Raw genomic sequence first — 20,110 nt, forward strand, 5'->3', positions numbered from 1 at the left:
GTCATTTCAGTACCAGAATCTATGACAAACGAGACAATTTTAATTTTGAAATTATAAATTTGCCCCACCTTAGTAACAATATATCAACTTAACCTGCATATGGGCTATACATTTTCAAACTTATTTAAAATTCAACAACGTGCAGCTACTACCCAGACTTTTTAAAACGTCACAAGTGTCTAAGCATAAGGTTTGATGAACCAGGCGTATGTCAAAGAACGTCTCGTCCTTTTTCTAAAAGAGTTCATCGGAAGGTACCAAGACCTTGTAGATAAATATTTCTTTCACTGTTTGGTCTGTTTTGGTGATATCCATTTGACGTGGCACGGTACTTATACATCCCGTCAATGTGTTCCTTGTAACATTTTTCATTTTTGCTGGTTTGTTTGTACGTGTGACCTTTTGGTACATATAACGTGGTTCTGTTCTTTTAAACATCCCGCCATTATGTTATTTTTCTATTATATTGCCATGATGTTATTTTTCTTTTATTATTATTTGACAAATCTTTGAACGACAAAATTATTTTTTATCTCTACACTAAAATTGATGTGGACCTTGCCCTTCAGTCAAAAATATTTCAATCCCTTATTGGTTTATAATATATAAGCAATGAATGTGGTTGTTATATTTGATGGATGTTTTTTGTGTGCTTCTTTGTTGAATATTTTTTTTTTTTTTTGTTTTAATTGAGATTGCAACACGGTGATGACTGCTGTACTCATATTTTGACAATTATACCTATTATGTCTGTTTTGTTCATGTATTGTTGTAAATATAATGTAATTTGTTGCAACCTTCATGCAAGTGAGAGGTTAAGCGCTATAAAACCTGGTTCAATTTACCATTTTCTACAATTGAAAATGGCTGTACCAAGTCAGATATATGACAGGTGTTGTCCATTCGTTTGATGTGTTTCATCATTTTATTATGCCATTTGATTCAGGACTTTCCGTTTTGAATTTTCCTCGGAGTTCAGTATTTGTGTGATTTTACTTTTGTCTTGTCAGTACCTTCTACATAAGCTCTCATCAGTGCACAAAACATGGTCAATGTATGTTTGTATTTTGGGTTTTCTGCACATTGATATAGCAAACACACCCCTATGTGAAACGTTTTATCGAGCGGGTGAAATGTAACGATATCGACACTCATAAAATTGGCAACCTTTTCATATATACTTTCTGTTCTTTTCTCATAAGCTAGGTTATCGTAACAACAAAATAAAAAGCCTGATAAGATGTATTCTTATATGTTGACGTCGTTAATAACATCTCTTTAAATATTGTGACATGGCAACAATAGAAAAAATGGTCATTATTTGTTTCTTTTGGTCAGTTTTGTCTTTTCATATTTTCTATAAAGATTGAGAATAGGGTTCCAGAAGCACTTTTACTATTGCCCTATGATATTTAGGGTTAAATTTAGCATTAAAGATAACTGAAAACAAAACAAAATTTAACGAAAGAACATATAAGAATTGAAACAATCATGTAATTGTCGATTTTGTTTTTACATTTTAGATTAAAGTACCAAATGGTAATAACACAGATATGATATTTCAGTCGGTGGGATCGTCAGTTGCAAGCGGTCTCAAACTGTTTAGTGGAATTGTCTATGTATATACTACAACTGAAATATTTTTCTGGAAACCAATTAGTTACAAAGGACATATGTTTTTTATTGGAGATGTTTTTGGTTCAGAACACTATAGCCAGATATGCGATACAGTTGATTTACATGTAGAAGTCTATCATCTAGAATCTAAAGGTATAAATATATATAAGTATAGGTAGTTGTGTACTCTTCTGATATAGAATTGAAAAAGGTGAAATGCATAAGACAAATAAAAAACAACGAAAGAATAAGACAGTTCATGGAATTGAATGCATGTTTTTTCATGTTTTCTCCGAACAATATAGATAAGGATAGGCTTTTTATGGAACGCCACAGCTGTCTTATGTGGAACTCTGATATTACGTTACGTTTTTCTATTATTACTTGATGACAGTTTGACTTCACATAATACGGTTATGACATTACGTAATGATGTTTTGATATAACTCAATATGGAATAGTCATTACTTAATGATATTCCGATATTACATGATATGGTTTTGTATTGGCTTGATATAGTTTTTTTTGTCATTACTTAATATGGTTTTGTCATTACTCGATGTGGTTTCACCATTATTTAAAGTGGTAATGCTATTAGGCAATGTGGTTTTAACATTACTTGATGTGTATGTGACATAACGTAATGTAGTTGTTTCATTACATTATGTGGTTTTGTTATTTGTAATGATGATTTGCCATTACTTTATATGGCTTTAACATTTCGTAATGATGTTTCAAAATTTGACGATGTTACACTACATGATGTGTTTGTTCAGTATTTGATGTGATCATGTCATTCTTTGATATGGTTATCCCATTAATACTACGAGGTAAAACCACGTGACCATTTTTGAAAAAAATATGTTCTATTTATAGACCGATTTCCATATGTCATTTGTGTAATGCGCTTCGAATGAGTACCACTATTCATTAAGTTAAAGTTCAAATTAAAGTTCAAGTTATTGTTCATAGTTAATTGGTATGAAAAAGAGGAATGACCGACAAAAATAAGAAAAAAAGTACTAAAAAATCAACACACCGTATAGTCGGCTACAAAAAACCACAACGTGAAAAAGTGAAGCAATTCAAACGAGAAAACCAACGGTCTAATTTATAGCTAAACAATTTACGAAAAACAAATATGACACACATAAAACAACGGCAACCATTGAGCTACAGACTCCTGCCTTGGGACAGGCATATAAAAAAAGTGCACGCGGCGGAGTGCATATAAAAAAGAAGATGTGGTATGATTGCCAATGAGATAACTGTCCACAAGAGACCAAATTGACACAGAAATTAACAACTAAAGGTAACCGTACGGACTTCAACAATGAGCAAAGCCCATACCGCATAGTCAGCTATAAAAAGCCCCGAAATTACAATGTTAAACAATTCAAACGAGAGAACTAACGGCCTTATTTATGTACAAAAAAATGAACGAAAAACAAATATGCAACACATAAACAAACGACAACCACTGAATTACAGGCTCCTGACTTGGGACAGGCACATAATACATAATGTGGCGGGGTTAAACATGTAAGCAGGATCCCAACCCTCCCCTAACCTGGGACACTGGTATAACAGTACAACATAAGAACGGACTATAAAAATCAGCTGAAAAAGGTTTAACTCATCAGATGGACAAAAATACAAGTGGACGTGACCGGGTACTTGTACATCCCAACAACAAAAGGACACTAGGAACAGATCTGAGAGTACTCGCAGTTATCTGACAGCTAGTTCAGAGCCAATAACAACTAATAAAAAAAATCATGCATCTAAGACTTAATTATCAATCCGTTAACTTGTATGTAAGCGCTAAACCCTAACCTAACCTAGTGTATAATCATGATAATAGCAAAGTGATCTCGGGTGCTTCGGAAGGGTTAGCGAATTCTGCTCAACTTGTTACTCCCGTCGTGTTATTCGTGAAAGTACAAACCCAGTGATTTTGTTTTATTTGGTAGTTTACATTCGAGGAAAAAATAACGGGATTGTGGTTACGACGACTGGAACCTATCCGTCGTCACCTGGGAAACAGATATTTCAAAAATATTTTTTTTCAATTAGAGCGTGGTATATCAAAAACGGTAATTAATAAAGATAAAAGTTTAATATTAAAATGTTCAAATAAACATACACGCTAAAATAAAACCCGGAGAACTCTTACTTTATAGATATGATGCTTTGTCGCTTAGTCCCCCCTCCCCCATTTCCCTTTAACTTTAGTGCGAGTTGATTTAAAGTGTCTGATTTGTTAAAAATACAGTACAAGTCTTTTGATTCGTGTCGTACCTGCGAAACTAATGTAGCGACAGTGAGATACAACAAACATATATGCCGGCGTCTTTAGTATCGTCGGCGTCTTCATCATTACGATCGTAAGGATTCTAGTTTGATTTTTTTTTTATATTTTTCATTTCGAGACCTTTTTAAGCTTACTATGTAGTATGAGTTTTGCTCATTCTTAAAGACCATACAGTCACACACATATATTAACTTCTACGTCATTTGGTAAGTGGTTGAGAGTTGTCTCATTGGCAATCATACCACATGTATTTTTTCTTAAATTTTCATATAAGGTTTTTGTTTTGCATTGAATATTACCGAGTTAAACTATTTTGACATGATGAATTTGTAAACCTCCAATTTATAAAACTTGTATAGGAGTTATTCTTCAAGACAAAGACAAAGCAGTGTTCTTTGGATCATTTACGAACTTATTATAATACTGCTTCCATTTGAGAACAATGGAAAACCGGCAAGTGGTTTTTGGATATCCCGCTAATAGATATAGGAAGATGTGGTGTGAGTGCCAATGAGACAACTCTCCATACAAATAACAATTTAAAAAGTAAACCATTATAGGTTAAAGTACGGCCTTCAACATGGAGCCTTGGCTCACACCGAACAACAAGCTATAAAGGGCCCCAAAATTACTAGTGTAAAACCATTCAAACGGGAAAACCAACGGTCTAATCTATATAAACAAAACGAGAAACGAGAAACACGTATATATTACATAAACAAACGACAACTACTGTACATCAGATTCCTGAATTACTGTAAATGTCTAAGCACTTGTTTCTTAATTTTGTCTGTCGTTCCCCTTTTTCATACCAAATAACTACAAATGTATGAACAAAAACGTTAATTTGAACTTTAACTTAATGGATAGCAGTACTCATCCAAAGCGCACTACACAAACGACATATGGAAAACGGTCTAAACTTAGAACATATTTTTTTCCAAAACGGTCACGTGGTTTACCTCGTAGTAGTAAAGGGATAACCACATCAAAGAATGACATGACCACATCAAAATCTGAAACAAACACATCATGTCGTGTAAAATCGTCAAATTTTGAAACATCATCATTACGTAATGTCAAAGCCATATTATGTTAAGACAAACTATCATCAAGTAATTATAGAACAATATAACGTAATATAAGAGTTCCACATAAGACAGCCGTGGCGTTGCATAACTTTTGCATGATTGGACTGCGACTACAAAGTTTCATTTGGAATACCATAACAAAATTAATGTAATATGGCCAAGTTATAATGAAAAAATATGACTGTAAATCTGATAGAATCATTAAATATGTGTATTATTGATTTTTCTTCAATGAAAAAAATACCCTCTTGTATTGAAGGTCAAATATTATTTAGATCAAAACGAATGTTTGATTGTTCCCTTTGTATTTTTTGCATCTTTAAAAAATAAAAACACTAATGTACTCTATGTGGTATATATTTTTTGGTTATACTTAGAACATGGAACATGATCCACGCTGGTACATGTAATTTGTTACACTAGACTATCCTTTCCCCTTCATAAAACTCACCAGTGACGCTACAGGTTAACAATTCAAAAGGTCAAATAACATACCGGTATACAAAGTTGAACAAGTGAGTAAAGACACAGACCATAGCATTCAATATGTATTGTATTGACTAAAATATGGACATCGTAATAAAATAAATTTGAAAACTGAAAACTTTTAATATTTTTGTTTTCTATGTAAAAATGTTGCAACTGCAAAACTAAATTATTTTTAGAATTTAACTACCAATATTTAGTTGTTTGCCTTGTTACTACAGCAACTGGTACTAGTTCAAAATTATATTATAGGAACCAAAAAGGAACCACCACTGCCGAAACCTGTCATTAAAGTCTCTACATACAATGTAAACGACAGTAGTGTAGATAGAGTACAGTTTGAGTGTTACTTGAACTTAAGTACACTTAATTTTGCATACTATGAAGTGACATGGAGATGGGCTGATTCAATCCTTTCATTTAAGAATGAGTCCAGTCAGTTTCCAAATCTAAGACTAACTGATAAACATTTTAAAACGCTTGGAGTATATGTAAGTTCATTGTGGATCGACATAAGAAATATACTGCAAGGGTGTTGTAAAAATATTTTTTTAATGTCATGTATTAAGTCAGGAATATGACAGTTGTGACGTGGATTACCTAAAACAGCATTAAATTTAAAAAAAACGAAAGAAAAACTGTTAATCAATAAACCAAAAATACAAATGTTTACTTTAAATTCCACGTATATTGCAATAGGGGTTAATGAAGGTACTCAATAAATATGTTTTGGGCTCGGATCATTAATTGATTTTTGATATGTACAGTCAAATAACTATAATTGCATGCCTAAACAAGAATCTTTTTTTTTATTTATTGTTAAATGTAATAACAAACTGAAATGCATGTAATATTTATAGAGGATGAGACTCGTTGCAGATAAATTGCTTTGTGAGAACAATGTTCAACAACATTCTATAACTATTCCTCTCATAAACTTTTCTTTTATTTAAAATGTTATTTTCAAAATTAAGGAATAATTTCAAGACTTTTAGATGGAAAATTTCTCATTATAAATTGCGTGTGTTTTTATTGCAGGTTACATGCACTGTAACAGCATTTCACTCTAAACACGACACCATAGGCTCTAATGTCACTAGTGACAAATTTTATGCTGGCCTTATGGTATGTCAATAGTATAGTGTTATTGGAATAGTGTTTTTAGCCCATGGAAAACTTCGACTTATATTTCATTTTAATAAGATAAGTTTGAAATGTACAAATGTTTCTCTAAGAAATCTATACTTTATTATTTGTGATATGTTTCAAAAACTGATGCTTGAGGAGAAAAGTCAAAAACGCATTTTATTTCTTGAATCGGGTGTCAATTAAAAAAAATATGATACCAAATTCTGACGATGTTTTGGCACAATTGACTATTTCATTAACGTTAACTTATTACGATAAAAAACAAAATACGTCAGAATAATTTGAACTCGTTCGTCGGTGTAAATGTAGAATGACACTTTATTTATGTCTTTTAAAAAAAATTGTATAAATTCAAATATATATAAATAGAACATCAAGCGGCTAGCAGGAGTATGAAACTATTACCCATTTAAATGACGACGTTCCGCTTAAAGTCATAAGAAAACTCAAATTAAAAAAAAATATGCATATGTTTTTTTATAACTAAATGGAAAGTTTTCATTATACAACTTATGTACATATACTTTTTTTCTGAGGAAAATTCTTTAATTTGTCCATATTTAGAAGAAGTTGACTTATTTTTAATTGCTTGCTTCCAGGAAGCAATTCGCCGACACATTTTCCGTATGCATAGTGACCTGAGCGTAACCCTCCTCGTAAAATTCCGATGATCACAATACGCATGGATCTGTCATTAAGCTAAACAATTGTCTGTTTGTACATGTTAAACACGTGCTCAATACCCATGGTTTTGTTATTTGTTTACTATATGGTGACAATCGGTCAACTTCGGCTTCAAAACACGGCATTTAATGAGCAGCCATATTTGTTTTAAAAATCATAACAGACAGAGAGAAAAAAAATGACGATTATACGATATATTTGCGTAAAAAATGATAAAATCGTGCACAGAGGACTAAGTTTATGATATATAGTTACATGCATTGGTTCAAGAATTGGATAAACATTATTTTTCACCACTCACTCGTTTCATATGACTTTAATATCGATAAATGAATCTCGAACCGTTTGTCGATGAAAACCCCGGCATTTTGAAATTTGTTTTATTCGATGTATTTGTTGTATATTTGTTTATTTAAATACAAAACTACAATACACATGTTTGTAGAAGAATTCTTTACGATACAATAACTCAATTAGCTAGCAATATCCGTTAACTCTTCTTTCCGCTATATAGATGACGTTCTTTCACTAAATAATTCAAAATTTGGTGACTATGTTGAACGCATCTATCCCATCGAACTAGAGATAAGGATAACCGGCCTCATATCTTGACTTACATCTAGAAATTGACAATGAGGGTCGGTTGAAAACAAAGTTTTACGACAAAAGATATGATTTCAGCTTTCCAGTTGTGAACTTTCCTTTCTAAGTAGCAACATTCCAACAGCATATGCATGCGTGGTATATATCTCCAAATGGATACGATATTCTGGTGCATTTCCTATCATGATTTTCTTGATATAGGGTTGCTGCTCACAAGGAAGCTATTAAACTAAGAGTTCCAAATGGTGAAGTTGAAATCATTTCTTCGTAAATTTTCACGAATTAGTTGACCGTTTTCCAATCGATATCGGATATGTTTCTAACGTCGTAACTACAATCGCCTTCCCTTTAAAGAATGTGACAAACCGAATAAGACTATTTACTGGATTTGTTATAACATGAGCAACACGACGGGTGCCATATTTGGAGCAGGATCTGCTCACCTTTCCGGAACATCTAAGATCACCCCTAGTTTTTGATGGGGTTCGTGTTGCTAATTCTTAGTTTCTATGTTGTGTCATGTGTTCTAATGTTTGTCTGTATGTCTTTTTCATTTTTAGCCAGTCGTTGTTAGTTTGTTTTCTCTTTATGAGTTCGACTGTCCCTCTAGTATCTGTCGTCCCTCTTTTATAGTTCTGGTCAAATATATCGCGTAAACACTGTTTTAACATTAAAGGAAATAGGACAATTTAAACTTTGGAAGAGGTACAAAGTCGTCCTTAAGAAATAAATGTACAAGGTAATTTATCGTACATTCAGTTATATTAGATAAATAGTAACACACAATAAAATCTACGTTTAAAAAAAACTAGAACCAAGAGTTTCATTTTACTTGATCAATTTATTTTATCACGTTTTTATTAATATTCCATTCACTTTCAATAAATCAAAAAATCGTAGATTTTATATTGTATTTTAGTCTGTTTTAATTTTGTTTTGAATAAATAGTCATCATTTATTATGTAAACAAAACAACCAACATCTATATGGCTACATTGATGTACCAATATTGATGTATGATTTTGATTTGCACGGTCGGTTCATACCTTTATTTGCAATTCCTATTGTAGATTGCAAAACATGCAACGGTTGCAAAAGGTGGGACAGTATATGTTCCGTACTATATGACAATTCCAATTGGTTGTACTACAGACGAAATATGTGGACTTAACATCAATGTCATGCAAATAGAAGGCAATAGTAAAAAAGCATGTACTGGACATCTTTTTAGTATTCCTAGGGTCAATGAAACAGTAGAAATTGGGTCGCAAGTATGGAACATTTCGAATTATTTTGAATTGAAACACGTTGGAAGAACGATTTATGGTGTGGAACCGTCTAGTTTTACCATTATACTGCATATAGATCTATCAAAAACAATATTCACTAAGTACATGAATATACCGAATATACATGTAAGTACGAATAAAGGTTTGAATAAATGAAAAATTCTTAGAATAATTTTAATTGAAGCATAATATATACTTATGATATTGATTTTATGTCTTAAAATTAGACTCATTGATGACAATATACATAACGAGTAAAATCACAAAAATACTAAACTCTAAGGAAAATTCAAAACGGAATGTTCATAATTAGATAGCCAAATTCATCTGAAGCCAACTTTGCCTGAGGGAGTTGAAACCTTAGTTTCTTTAAAATTTCTAAATTTATAAACGGACAGTTTTAGTAAAGTTTGTTAAATCATGTCAGTGCCGAAATAATGACTACACTAACTGATGATGAAAATGCTGTATTAAACCTGGTTTATAGCTAGATTTACCTCTCACTTGTATGCTTGATTTTTGGTATTTTAACGCCATTTTTAAGTATCGCATTTATGCTATTTCGTTGCGGCCAGTTTTTATTAGTGGGGGATGCCAAAGTGCCAGGAGAAAACCACCGACCTTCGATAGGAAAACTGACAATCCTAGTCAATTAGGATTGGAGTCGAGTGTAACCACACGAGCGAAGTTTAAACTCACAACCTCATAATTGATAGGCTAGTGATTTCAGTAGTAACTATTAAGACCACACGGTCACCCAGGCTTCTCTCACTTTTATGACAGTCGTATGAAATTCCATTATATTAACAACGAATTGTGAACAAAACAAACCGACATAATAGGTAAAAATGTCAATAAAAGGGGTACAGCAGTCAATATTGTATTAGAACCTTAATAACTATAAAAACAAACAAATTTGTAATAAAGCAACACAAAGAGGCATACAGACAAAGCAATTAGAAAAAGAAATATTTAAAAATTCAAAGCAAGAATACAAAAATGTTGCAAATGTATAATAACACAAAACGGGATGCCTAAGTACAAAGTCACCTCATATGAATCAAAGTAACAAAAAAAAAACATATAGACAAAGAACATTCGAAAATATGAAAGTGAAAGATACAAAAATGTTCATAGAACAATAATACAATGACGCGATGTATAAATACAGAGTCAAAGTACAAAATAGAAAAATTCAAAACCTGAAACATAAAAGAAATGACTTTAAAAAAACAATAATCATGAACTCTTATGGTCAGATTTTAATTGTCAGAAGATTTAAATGAAATGGGTTGATTCCTGTTTGGAACTGATCAATATTCTTATATAATAAATCTTTGAAGATGTTGTAGATAAGCGTTCGTGATTCGCCATGGGACCGTAAGATGTGTTCTGCACATAACGATCCACACATGACAACATTTGATGGTTTGTAAGTACTTCTCAATGTACATGTTATTTCGAAGATATTAAAAGATGATCATAGTTGTTCAAGTAATGAAATATATAATAAAAGTCTATTATGATATATTGGCTACCCTGATTTCCCTTAAACAGGAACGTTCATATTAAGAAAAATCAAATGATTTATGAAATTGAGAATAGGGTATGTGTGAAAGAGAAAACCACCATACAAAAGAGCAAAAGACTACCACCAAGTGAAAAATTTAATTGTAGGTTGACATTTTAATAAATTTTTTAACATGGACGCTTTGACGGGATTAAGGGTATGACAAATGTCACATTTTCAAAACAGTTCATAGAAAACTAAAGACTAAGAAACCCAAAACCCAAAAAAACAGAGGCCGATCTCAAACGCTCTGGAATGTAAGCAAAATCTGCCCCAGTGTGTCACCCGTCGTGTTGGTAGATATGGAGCCACTCGCTTACCGATGGGCTTTCAAATTAACTTGTATAATATGGGACTTAAAATGCATTATAAGATAAAATCTATAAAAATTCCCAAAGAAGATAAATTTTGTAACTTAAAAACAGACTGTAAGTTTTGCATGAGGTATTATCTGTTTTTTGCATAAAAGGAGGTATGAACATCAGCAACCAGGAACGTACATAATGTATGAACATGCAATCAGTGAAAGACATATGCAAGTAAGTATAAATTTATTTTGAATAACTCACAATTCTACATCATTATTTACAACTACTGGTTACAACACTATATTCAATATGTTGTGCTGATGAAAACAACACCTTTCGTTCCATTAATCGTTGATCGTACAAATCTTAAATCAAAGAAAGGCAAAACTTAATACTATATAAAAAGAAATAAGGAATACTTTAATTTATTTTTTTCAAATTGTTTTCAACAATAAAATGTTTTACAATCAAGAATTTTCAATATAGCCTATGATATAATTTCAGGTACAAATAGAATTGACTCCTTGTGGCAGTACAGTATTTTGTATATGTGGCCTGGCTGTACGTGCTGGTGCAGATATATTTATAATACACTTGTGTAGCGGAAAGGTCATTATAAAATATGCATCATGTATAGATAACATCCTTGTTGTTAAACGTGCCAAACGAAACACAAAACGTTATAAGGTATGTACCGAAATATCTTTAGGAAAAACAAACAATTAATACGTCAAAGTTTGCATTAATTAGTCCTAGTACACCAATGATAAGCTGTCTTTGAACACAACTCTTATTTTCATATTTAGTATGTTCAGAGAAAAATAAAATGTAAATTTGGAAACATGATTGAGATACCTATGGGGTTATATATTTTTTTATGAATAATTGTAGATAAAGTTTCCAACTGGAACTGAAATATTCACTGATATATTTTATGGTACAACAATGAACGTAGACATTAAAGCATCAGGTGACGACGAAGGACAATCTCAGGGTCTGTGTGGTCGAATGTCTGGAGATATGTCGCGAAATTTGCTGATACGAGAAACTTCTAAAACATGTCAAACAAGTGGTAACCACAGGCAGAAATATCCTATATTTTCTAATTCATGGAAGTATGTTCACTTTTTGTCATCATAATCATAAATGCTACGGACCGATGATTAATAGTTGTGTCTGTTCGAACGACCATACACAGTGTATTGTTAACAATATTCTCAAGAAGGTCAAAAGGTGTGTGTGTATTTACCCGAAGCCAACCTCCCGTTGCGGGATTTTCACACTGTGTTGAAGACCCATTGTTGGCTTTCGGCTGTTTTATGCTCATTGGTAGACTTGTTGTCTCTTCTATACATTCTCCATTTCCATTCTCATTTTTTTTTATTTCTATAACCCATGCATTAAAAATAAGGAATATCGCAACTTAAGGTAAGTCTGCCTCAAATTCAACTTGTGTCAATAAATTATCAATCAATTTCGGTCGAGAACTTAATTTTACGACAAAAGAAATTATCACAATCAACTGTGATCGTTCCATTTCTAGTTAGTAACATTCCAACTGTGTCTCCTTGTGTTTTTGTGGTACATTTCTCCCAGGTGATACGATATCACGGAGCTTACGTTTCATATGACTAATGAGTCTACAATGGAGCTATTAAACCTAGATTTCCAAGTTTTTATGCTGAAGTTCTCCTTTCGTTACTTCACGAAGACCTGTTTGAACTTTTTCACCGTCATGAAATATGTGTTTATCAGATGACAATGAATATGTTCCAGTTGTCGTAACCACAATTTTGTTCTTGAATGAGACACCACAGAATGAGACCTCACAGACGAATATGTATAGTCACGAATAACACAACGGTTGTCAGGTGTGAATAAGTTTCTGCTTACACTTTCGGAATCCTTCATTGCAACGCCTTTTTTCTGTAATATTCTTATTTATCAGTCTTAAGCCTTTCATTTGTGTTTTGCAGATTGGTGTTTGTCTTTTTTGTCGTTATATATTTGCAATAGCATACTCTGTTAGTCTTTGATTAATTAATTTGAATATGGTATACCATATTTGGAACACAGATCGGTGAAATACACTTACTTAAATCTGTGTTATATCCTTTTTCCCCCAATTTAATATCATACTTGCAATTTCTTGTTAGCAAAACTATTTAAAAATAAAAACATTCAAAATAGTAAAAACAAAGACCATGCTTTTATTAACCTTTCTTATGCAACACGTCTAGCGACAAAACAGATAAATTGTCTCTTGATTTTAATTCGCATCATTCCTTGTTTTGTATGTTTATTATTCAATTTAGATGATATAGTACCTTGGATATGTTTGTAGGGTTGAAAACAATGAAAATTTATTTCATTTGCATAAAGACCAAGATGTTGAAAGATGGAAAGATGTTAATGTTATTCCGCATGAAAATAAAATCAACGATTGTAACGATGATAGAAATTTTAAAATAGTAACTGGTAGTAATACTTGTGCGACCAAATATACACCGATAATACCAATCAGCTATGTTCGATCTCCGTTAGTAAGTATATCTAACTATAGAACTTATAATCGTATGTGATTCTCAAGTACCATATAATATCAATATTGTACAGACTAGCTTTCTATACTCCAATCAATACTATTTCCTATGTTCATCAATAGTTTGCAAGATTGAATGATGGGCATGAACTTGTCTGGTTATGTTTTTGTCGATAATGAACCTAAACAGTAAACCAGGTTTATAGTTTCATTTATTGTTTTGTGGACAGTTGACTTCATTGCTGTGAAGTTGTCGTCAGATATCTTTCACTGATGATTTTGAATATCTCTTTGGTATCTTCCTTTACTTAATACAATTGTTCCAACTTTCTCAGTAACGTTTCTCAACCTGACTTCAACATTTTGATTAACATAATATTTGGTTACTGAATTGTTAACCAGATTCTTATTTATGCTATACTAAAAGCTGAAACAAACAGACGACATATATATGTTAATAACCTCTAACAAAAGTATAGTAATACTTATAGTTTTCAATCCGAATGATTCAACTGACATTGAAAACTAGGATTCCATTCATTTGTTAAGAAATTTATCATGGTGTCAAAATATCACAATAGTTACAGGGTAAATTGCTACAACAATATGATTTGAGAAAACAAACGACCTTTATTACAGCAAAACAATTAACGACAAATAGCTATGACATACATGAACCAAAGTCAAAGGCCATAACTGAACTAAAGGCCCTTGACATGCATATACAGAATGTGGCAGGTTTAGACATGTTCGCTGGAACAAACCTGTCCAGTGATTTAACAGTACAACTTAAGGACAATTAATATAAATCAGTTGAAACGGCTTAAATAATGCAGAAAAACTGAAACAAAAAACAGACCGGATCTTGCAGGCTATTTTGCCAACCCTCATTCAAGATAACAAAAATGACATCAAGAACATTTCTGCGGGTACTCACAGTTACATTACTAACAGCTAGTTCTTTACTTTAAAATTAGTCGAAAAGGAGCTACCATGTAATTCATCAGATCGATACATAGCAGAAAAAACAACTAATGAATGCACATACCGGCCGTGGAAGGGTATCTTTACACATCTAAAAAACGACACCAGGTATTTGGTACACACAGTTACTCAGAGCATGTTCAAAGCCAATAATAAATATTAAAAATATTAAAAAAACATTGATGGAAGATTGAAAAACAGCAGTACATATCCATTATACAATTAGACTTTATAAACAAACGGTGAAAATTATCAACGTGTCCACAGCCAAAGGTATTTACAGATTGTAGTACCGTTAATATGAATATGATATTCACTTTTGTTTTATTATACTTCTAAAACAATCAAAATTATTACCAACTTAAACAATATTCAATGATATATATTATAGCGTTGCATTGGCAACCTTTTAGAAAATGTATTTAGATGATTGATTAGTTAATTCATACGTATATTATCAACATTTCGGGGCTTACAATGTAGTAAACAGTAAATATATATGTCTCTCATTTAAGCCAACTTTGACTGGAACTGAAGTTAACTGGAACAAAACTGCTGCTCAGAAATACTGTACCAACAAAATAAGGGACACCGATGCTTTTAAAGAATGCTCGACAATTAAAGGTGTTGACTGGAATAATTTTTACGACATGTGCTGGAATGATATTCTGGTTAGTCAATGTAAATTGCATCGATCACAGGCATGAATATCAATTTAAAAGAATCATATTAGTCCGCCCTGATAGGAGATTGTCATCAACTGAATTAGATTGTTCTGGAAGTGCATCGTTCCATTTTGCTGATCACAAGAAAGCTATTCGACCAAGAGTTCCAAGTGGTGAAGTTGAGATCATCCCTTCATAAATTTTACGGTTGTCATTACAAGTGTGTTTTCCGTTTTAGAATTGAATAACCGTTTTACAGATTATATCGGATATGTTCCTTATGTCGTAACTAAAATCCTTTTCCGTTTTAACGAATATGACCCACCGAATCAAACAATTTACTGGCTTTGTAATAACATGAACAACAAGACGAGTGCCACATGTAGAGAAGGATCTGATTAAACTTCTTTTCTTAAACACCTGAGATCACCTTCTCTCGGTTTTGGCGGTGTTCGTGTTGCTTAGTTTTTAGTTTTCCATGTTATGTCTTGTTTACTATCATTTTTCTGTGTGTCTTTTTCTTAACTCTTGGGTTGTCAGTTTATTTTCGATCCATGAGTTTGGCTGTCCCTCTGGAATCTTTCGCTTCTCTTTTACTTAAATGATTTGTGTATTCGATATTTGAAAATTGCTGTATGTAGCAAGTGACCGATAACGAGCTTCAAGACGTAAACTTACCGAGACTATAGAAGGAAGTGCCAATATAAAAAAGAAATGACGCAAAATCGAGAAAAAAACATTTAACATATCAATATAAAATATATATCAATACAAACACAAGGTCGAGAAAAGGCAAACAATTAAAATATGCATTGTATTCATACAAAATATGGTTAACGTTTCAATTTTAAAAAGTGTCATTCATTTAAGGACACTGGTAGCACGATGTGGACTAAGCCAACATATTATTCTCAGCTAAATATGTGTGCACACGCACCTCACGGTAACAATACATCGATCTTAGAGCGTTTATGTCCTGACAACTGCTCTTCTCATGGAGAATGCATTGAAGGTACGTTTTTTTACATGAAATTCCTCAGTTCTATTATTTTAATTTTGATAACGTTATAAAATTTGATTATATGATTGCTGAGCCAACGATATGTAAAAGAAACGAAATAGATGCAAATGAGTCTATCAAAACATAATCAGTCGACAAATATTATATCTTAACATAAGGGGACGACCATTTAATATTCGGGGGGGGGGGGGGGGCAGGAGGTTTTCTGTTTGATCAATTGTGTATTTTTGTAAACTATGAGGACAGGTTATCTATTTTCTGCACTATTGAAGCAAAATTTTTCATTTTCATTAAAGCAAGGGACTGATTATTTATTTTCACAACTATATTTATAATATTCTAAAACATACAATCTTTAAATTATTTGTTTATTATAAATGATACATGTATAGGCAAGTCATTTCTGTACCATTTAATCAGAATTAATCACCATTCTCTGCAGAAATTATTCTTCTATATCCCCAACTGCATATACATGTATTACATAAATACACAGTATTAAAGTTTGGTTGTACCTATCCTTTGTTAATAGTATTAGGAAACATTTTTTAGGAAGGTTCTGAAGCCATTAAAGGCTCAAGAAGCTATAGAACAAATGATGCAAAAGCATGCTTTCTGGGTGTTTCCCAGACCCTTTCTTAATCCGAAAATGTAAGTTCTGTTTTAATAATTTTTTGACAATATTTTGGTCTAAAAGCAAAATGTATAGATTCAGTGTAAGACTTAAGTTTCTAGGGACAACATCGAAAGATCAATATGCATGATAAAGCGAAAATGTAAATCACATAGTTAAGTTTCAGCTGGCTTCTATCTTTTTTTAAATTCATGATCAAAATAATAACAAAATTACAAAAATTACAAAAAGAATGCAACACTAACGGAATACAGGAGGGCAATCAATGAACAATAGACAAATAAATAAGAAACATTAATCCCAAGAATAGAACTTGCTTCTTGCAAGGCACTCGCCGTAAACACAATTTGATATGGAGACGAGCGTTTGATTTTTAAATTTCCTACATGAGGCATTTGCCTCAATGTAGTTATGGCCCTCTAAAAAAGTGAGGTAAGTGTTCATGAGAAAATATACCTGAAGTTAAATGAAACCAATTTTCAGACATTTCAAGTATACTAAATTATTGTATTTGAACTTTTATTATTAAAAGATTTGGGAAGTGTTTCCCGATTTGTTTGGGGAAAAAAGATGAATTTATGAAGAATCTAGTGCAATCTCATACTTTCGATTAGACCTGTTGAGTTATTTATTTTCAATATATTGCAAGTCAGGTAATTTATTTTCAAACTACCACAGAACAAACCATATATTTTTGTGATTATTAATGCTGAGTTATTTATTTTCAAAATCCTCCTGCCCCCGCCACCCACAGAATATCAAATTTTCGTCCCCTAGGTAGAAATAGAACGACAATCGTACTACCGTTAACACCATATTATCACCGGTTGTAAATAATCACCGAATACCTACTTGTCATGACGACGAGTAGCACTTGTTAAATACGTGATTTGATCTCAATAGCGTAGGCTGCAGTGTCGGTTTTGTCGACCACTTTTTTTGTATCTTGTTGTCCCCTTTTAAAATTGAAACACATGAGCCTAAACCAAGTTCAGATGAAATCTAAAATAGTAGTTTTTTAATCCGGGTTTTTGTCTTTTCTGGCCATCTTCTTGATATACGTACATAGTCAAACTATTGTGACTATGATTGTATTCAAAACTTCAACCCATCATTGGTTCGTAAAAATATCATGTTCCAATCCAAGTTATCAAATTGTTCGTTTCTATGTATGTTGCTTTGGCGTTTAATTTTTTTGCACTTCAGTATTCTTTTTTCCCCGTTGTTTTCGTCTTAAAGTTAATGTGTTATTCTCGATTTTAGTTTGTAATCCGTGTTTGTTTCTCTTAATAAAATATCATCGGTGCATAACTTCTGAAAATCGGTATACTACTTTTTTTACACACTATATAGTATGCTTATATTATGTATCATTTAGCCTACTGTATATGCAACGATCAGTTTCTTGGAGTTGATTGTTCAGTTAGCATTTACACCCCACCAATGATTACAAACATTTTTGGGATTGAACATGATGGTCGGACGTGGTGCAACAAGGCGAACACCAACTGCAAAATGTCTATTCTATTTGGATATGAAATTGAACAGGCTCCGGGAATCACATGCAAGATAACAAAGTTTTTGGTTAGTATCAACATGTTTATGTATTCAGGCCCATTTCGCACTTTAATTGTCATATTTGAACAGAAATGTATTCATATTTTTTTTCTCCAAATTTTAATGTATGCACAGACTAAGAAAAAGAGGTATAAGAATTCGCTTTATTCAAATAAAGTGACGTTAGGGTACACTATTATAATTATTATTACATACCTAGTCTGTTGTAATAGAATAAATACTAGTATATAAACGTTTTCAAATTAGTTTACAAACGTCATGTCATTCTTGCAAAACGATTGTTTTGTAGTATAAAGATCATTGTCAGTATCTGTAATGCAACTCAAATATATTTTTTTAATGAAGACTAAAACTTTTTTAGGAAATGATGGCTACTTGTATCATAATATTTTTTTTATTGTTGATATGTTCTTAACACATCATATATTGGCTCACCCGAACGTTACACATTTGGATAAGCTTTTACATGCATGCCAAACTGTTTAAGTCCTTTGTGCATTTCCGAGTAAATCGAAACTTCACTATCATCTATATTTTCTTTTAATCATATAACAGGTTTTTGTCTGATATATTCCAGGTTCTATCAAACAACACCTATATACATATATCTGAAAATGTTGTTAATGCAACTGTGCAGTCATTTGCTGAAATGCGATGCCCTTTGATCGATGAGAAAACAGTAAATATGAGCGGCCTATATGTAGAAGAGTTTAGCGTGTCTGTCAGCTATAACAGATACAATTATAGCCAGCACATGAGGCTGAATGTATTTGATGGTAATTGTCATAACATTAACCAGGTCTCTGTAGATAATGTGGTTGAATTAATGGTAAGTATCTTGTTATTTTGTTATCTTTCGTAGACAAAATTATACGTTTATTTATAAGAATTGACAGTAACTTTCAATTGAAATTCAAATCACATCAATCCAATCAAACAATACAAGTCAAGGATAAAACAATGCATTGGGGAATTTCATCAATTTCAAATAAAACAAGATCGAATGCATCGATATAAGTTTAGCATGCAAAATCCATACTTAGTCCACATGTAAATGCCACAATAGGTTAATTTACTCATCTTAGACACCAGACTTACAATGTTGTCCGCCAGACGCGCGTTGTGTATTGAAAAGCCTCGTCAAGTACACTTGATGTTAAAGGCAAAACATAGCACAAAGTGGAAGAGTATTGAGTAACCGGATTCTGAACGGTTTTGCCAAATATAGTAAACGTTATCTATTCTTGGGGAAGAAAACCCTTAGTATTACGAGTTTTGTAAACAGTTAATATATAATTATGCCTATATCAATGATGATTCTTGTCAACTAGGAAATTACGCATAAAAGTGTAGAATTAAATTTATCTCAGGTCAATTGTACCGCAGAGCTTTGAAACCTTTCTTAATTAAATTTAATTTTATCAACGCAGAAATATTTGTAAGAAATCATGACAGTGCCATTCACTGTCTTTTGTGGTTTTATTCTAATAGAACAGAACTAACTAAATCATATGTTATGATAGAAATGTATCCTCGTACATTCACGTGTACAGAGGTATATGCGCCCTGCTTGAA

The 20,110-nt window shown here is 32.3% G+C and overlaps 1 protein-coding gene across 1 annotated transcript in view; it reads left to right on the forward strand.

Moving 5' to 3' along the window:
* LOC143081066 (uncharacterized) overlaps window positions 1-20,110 on the forward strand; it is a 33,881-nt gene that overhangs the window by 10,207 nt on the left and 3,564 nt on the right. Inside the window, exons 10-22 of the mRNA XM_076257301.1 lie at window positions 1,524-1,770; window positions 5,761-5,999; window positions 6,547-6,633; window positions 9,015-9,359; window positions 10,586-10,665; window positions 11,273-11,342; window positions 11,616-11,798; window positions 12,003-12,226; window positions 13,456-13,654; window positions 15,153-15,308; window positions 16,173-16,314; window positions 18,336-18,541; window positions 19,113-19,364. Coding sequence (XP_076113416.1) covers window positions 1,524-1,770; window positions 5,761-5,999; window positions 6,547-6,633; window positions 9,015-9,359; window positions 10,586-10,665; window positions 11,273-11,342; window positions 11,616-11,798; window positions 12,003-12,226; window positions 13,456-13,654; window positions 15,153-15,308; window positions 16,173-16,314; window positions 18,336-18,541; window positions 19,113-19,364 — 2,430 coding nt within the window. The remainder of the gene's footprint in view (window positions 1-1,523; window positions 1,771-5,760; window positions 6,000-6,546; window positions 6,634-9,014; window positions 9,360-10,585; window positions 10,666-11,272; window positions 11,343-11,615; window positions 11,799-12,002; window positions 12,227-13,455; window positions 13,655-15,152; window positions 15,309-16,172; window positions 16,315-18,335; window positions 18,542-19,112; window positions 19,365-20,110) is intronic.

The sequence above is a fragment of the Mytilus galloprovincialis genome, chromosome 6, assembly GCF_965363235.1.
Source record: "Mytilus galloprovincialis chromosome 6, xbMytGall1.hap1.1, whole genome shotgun sequence".
Taxonomy (NCBI): domain Eukaryota; kingdom Metazoa; phylum Mollusca; class Bivalvia; order Mytilida; family Mytilidae; genus Mytilus; species Mytilus galloprovincialis.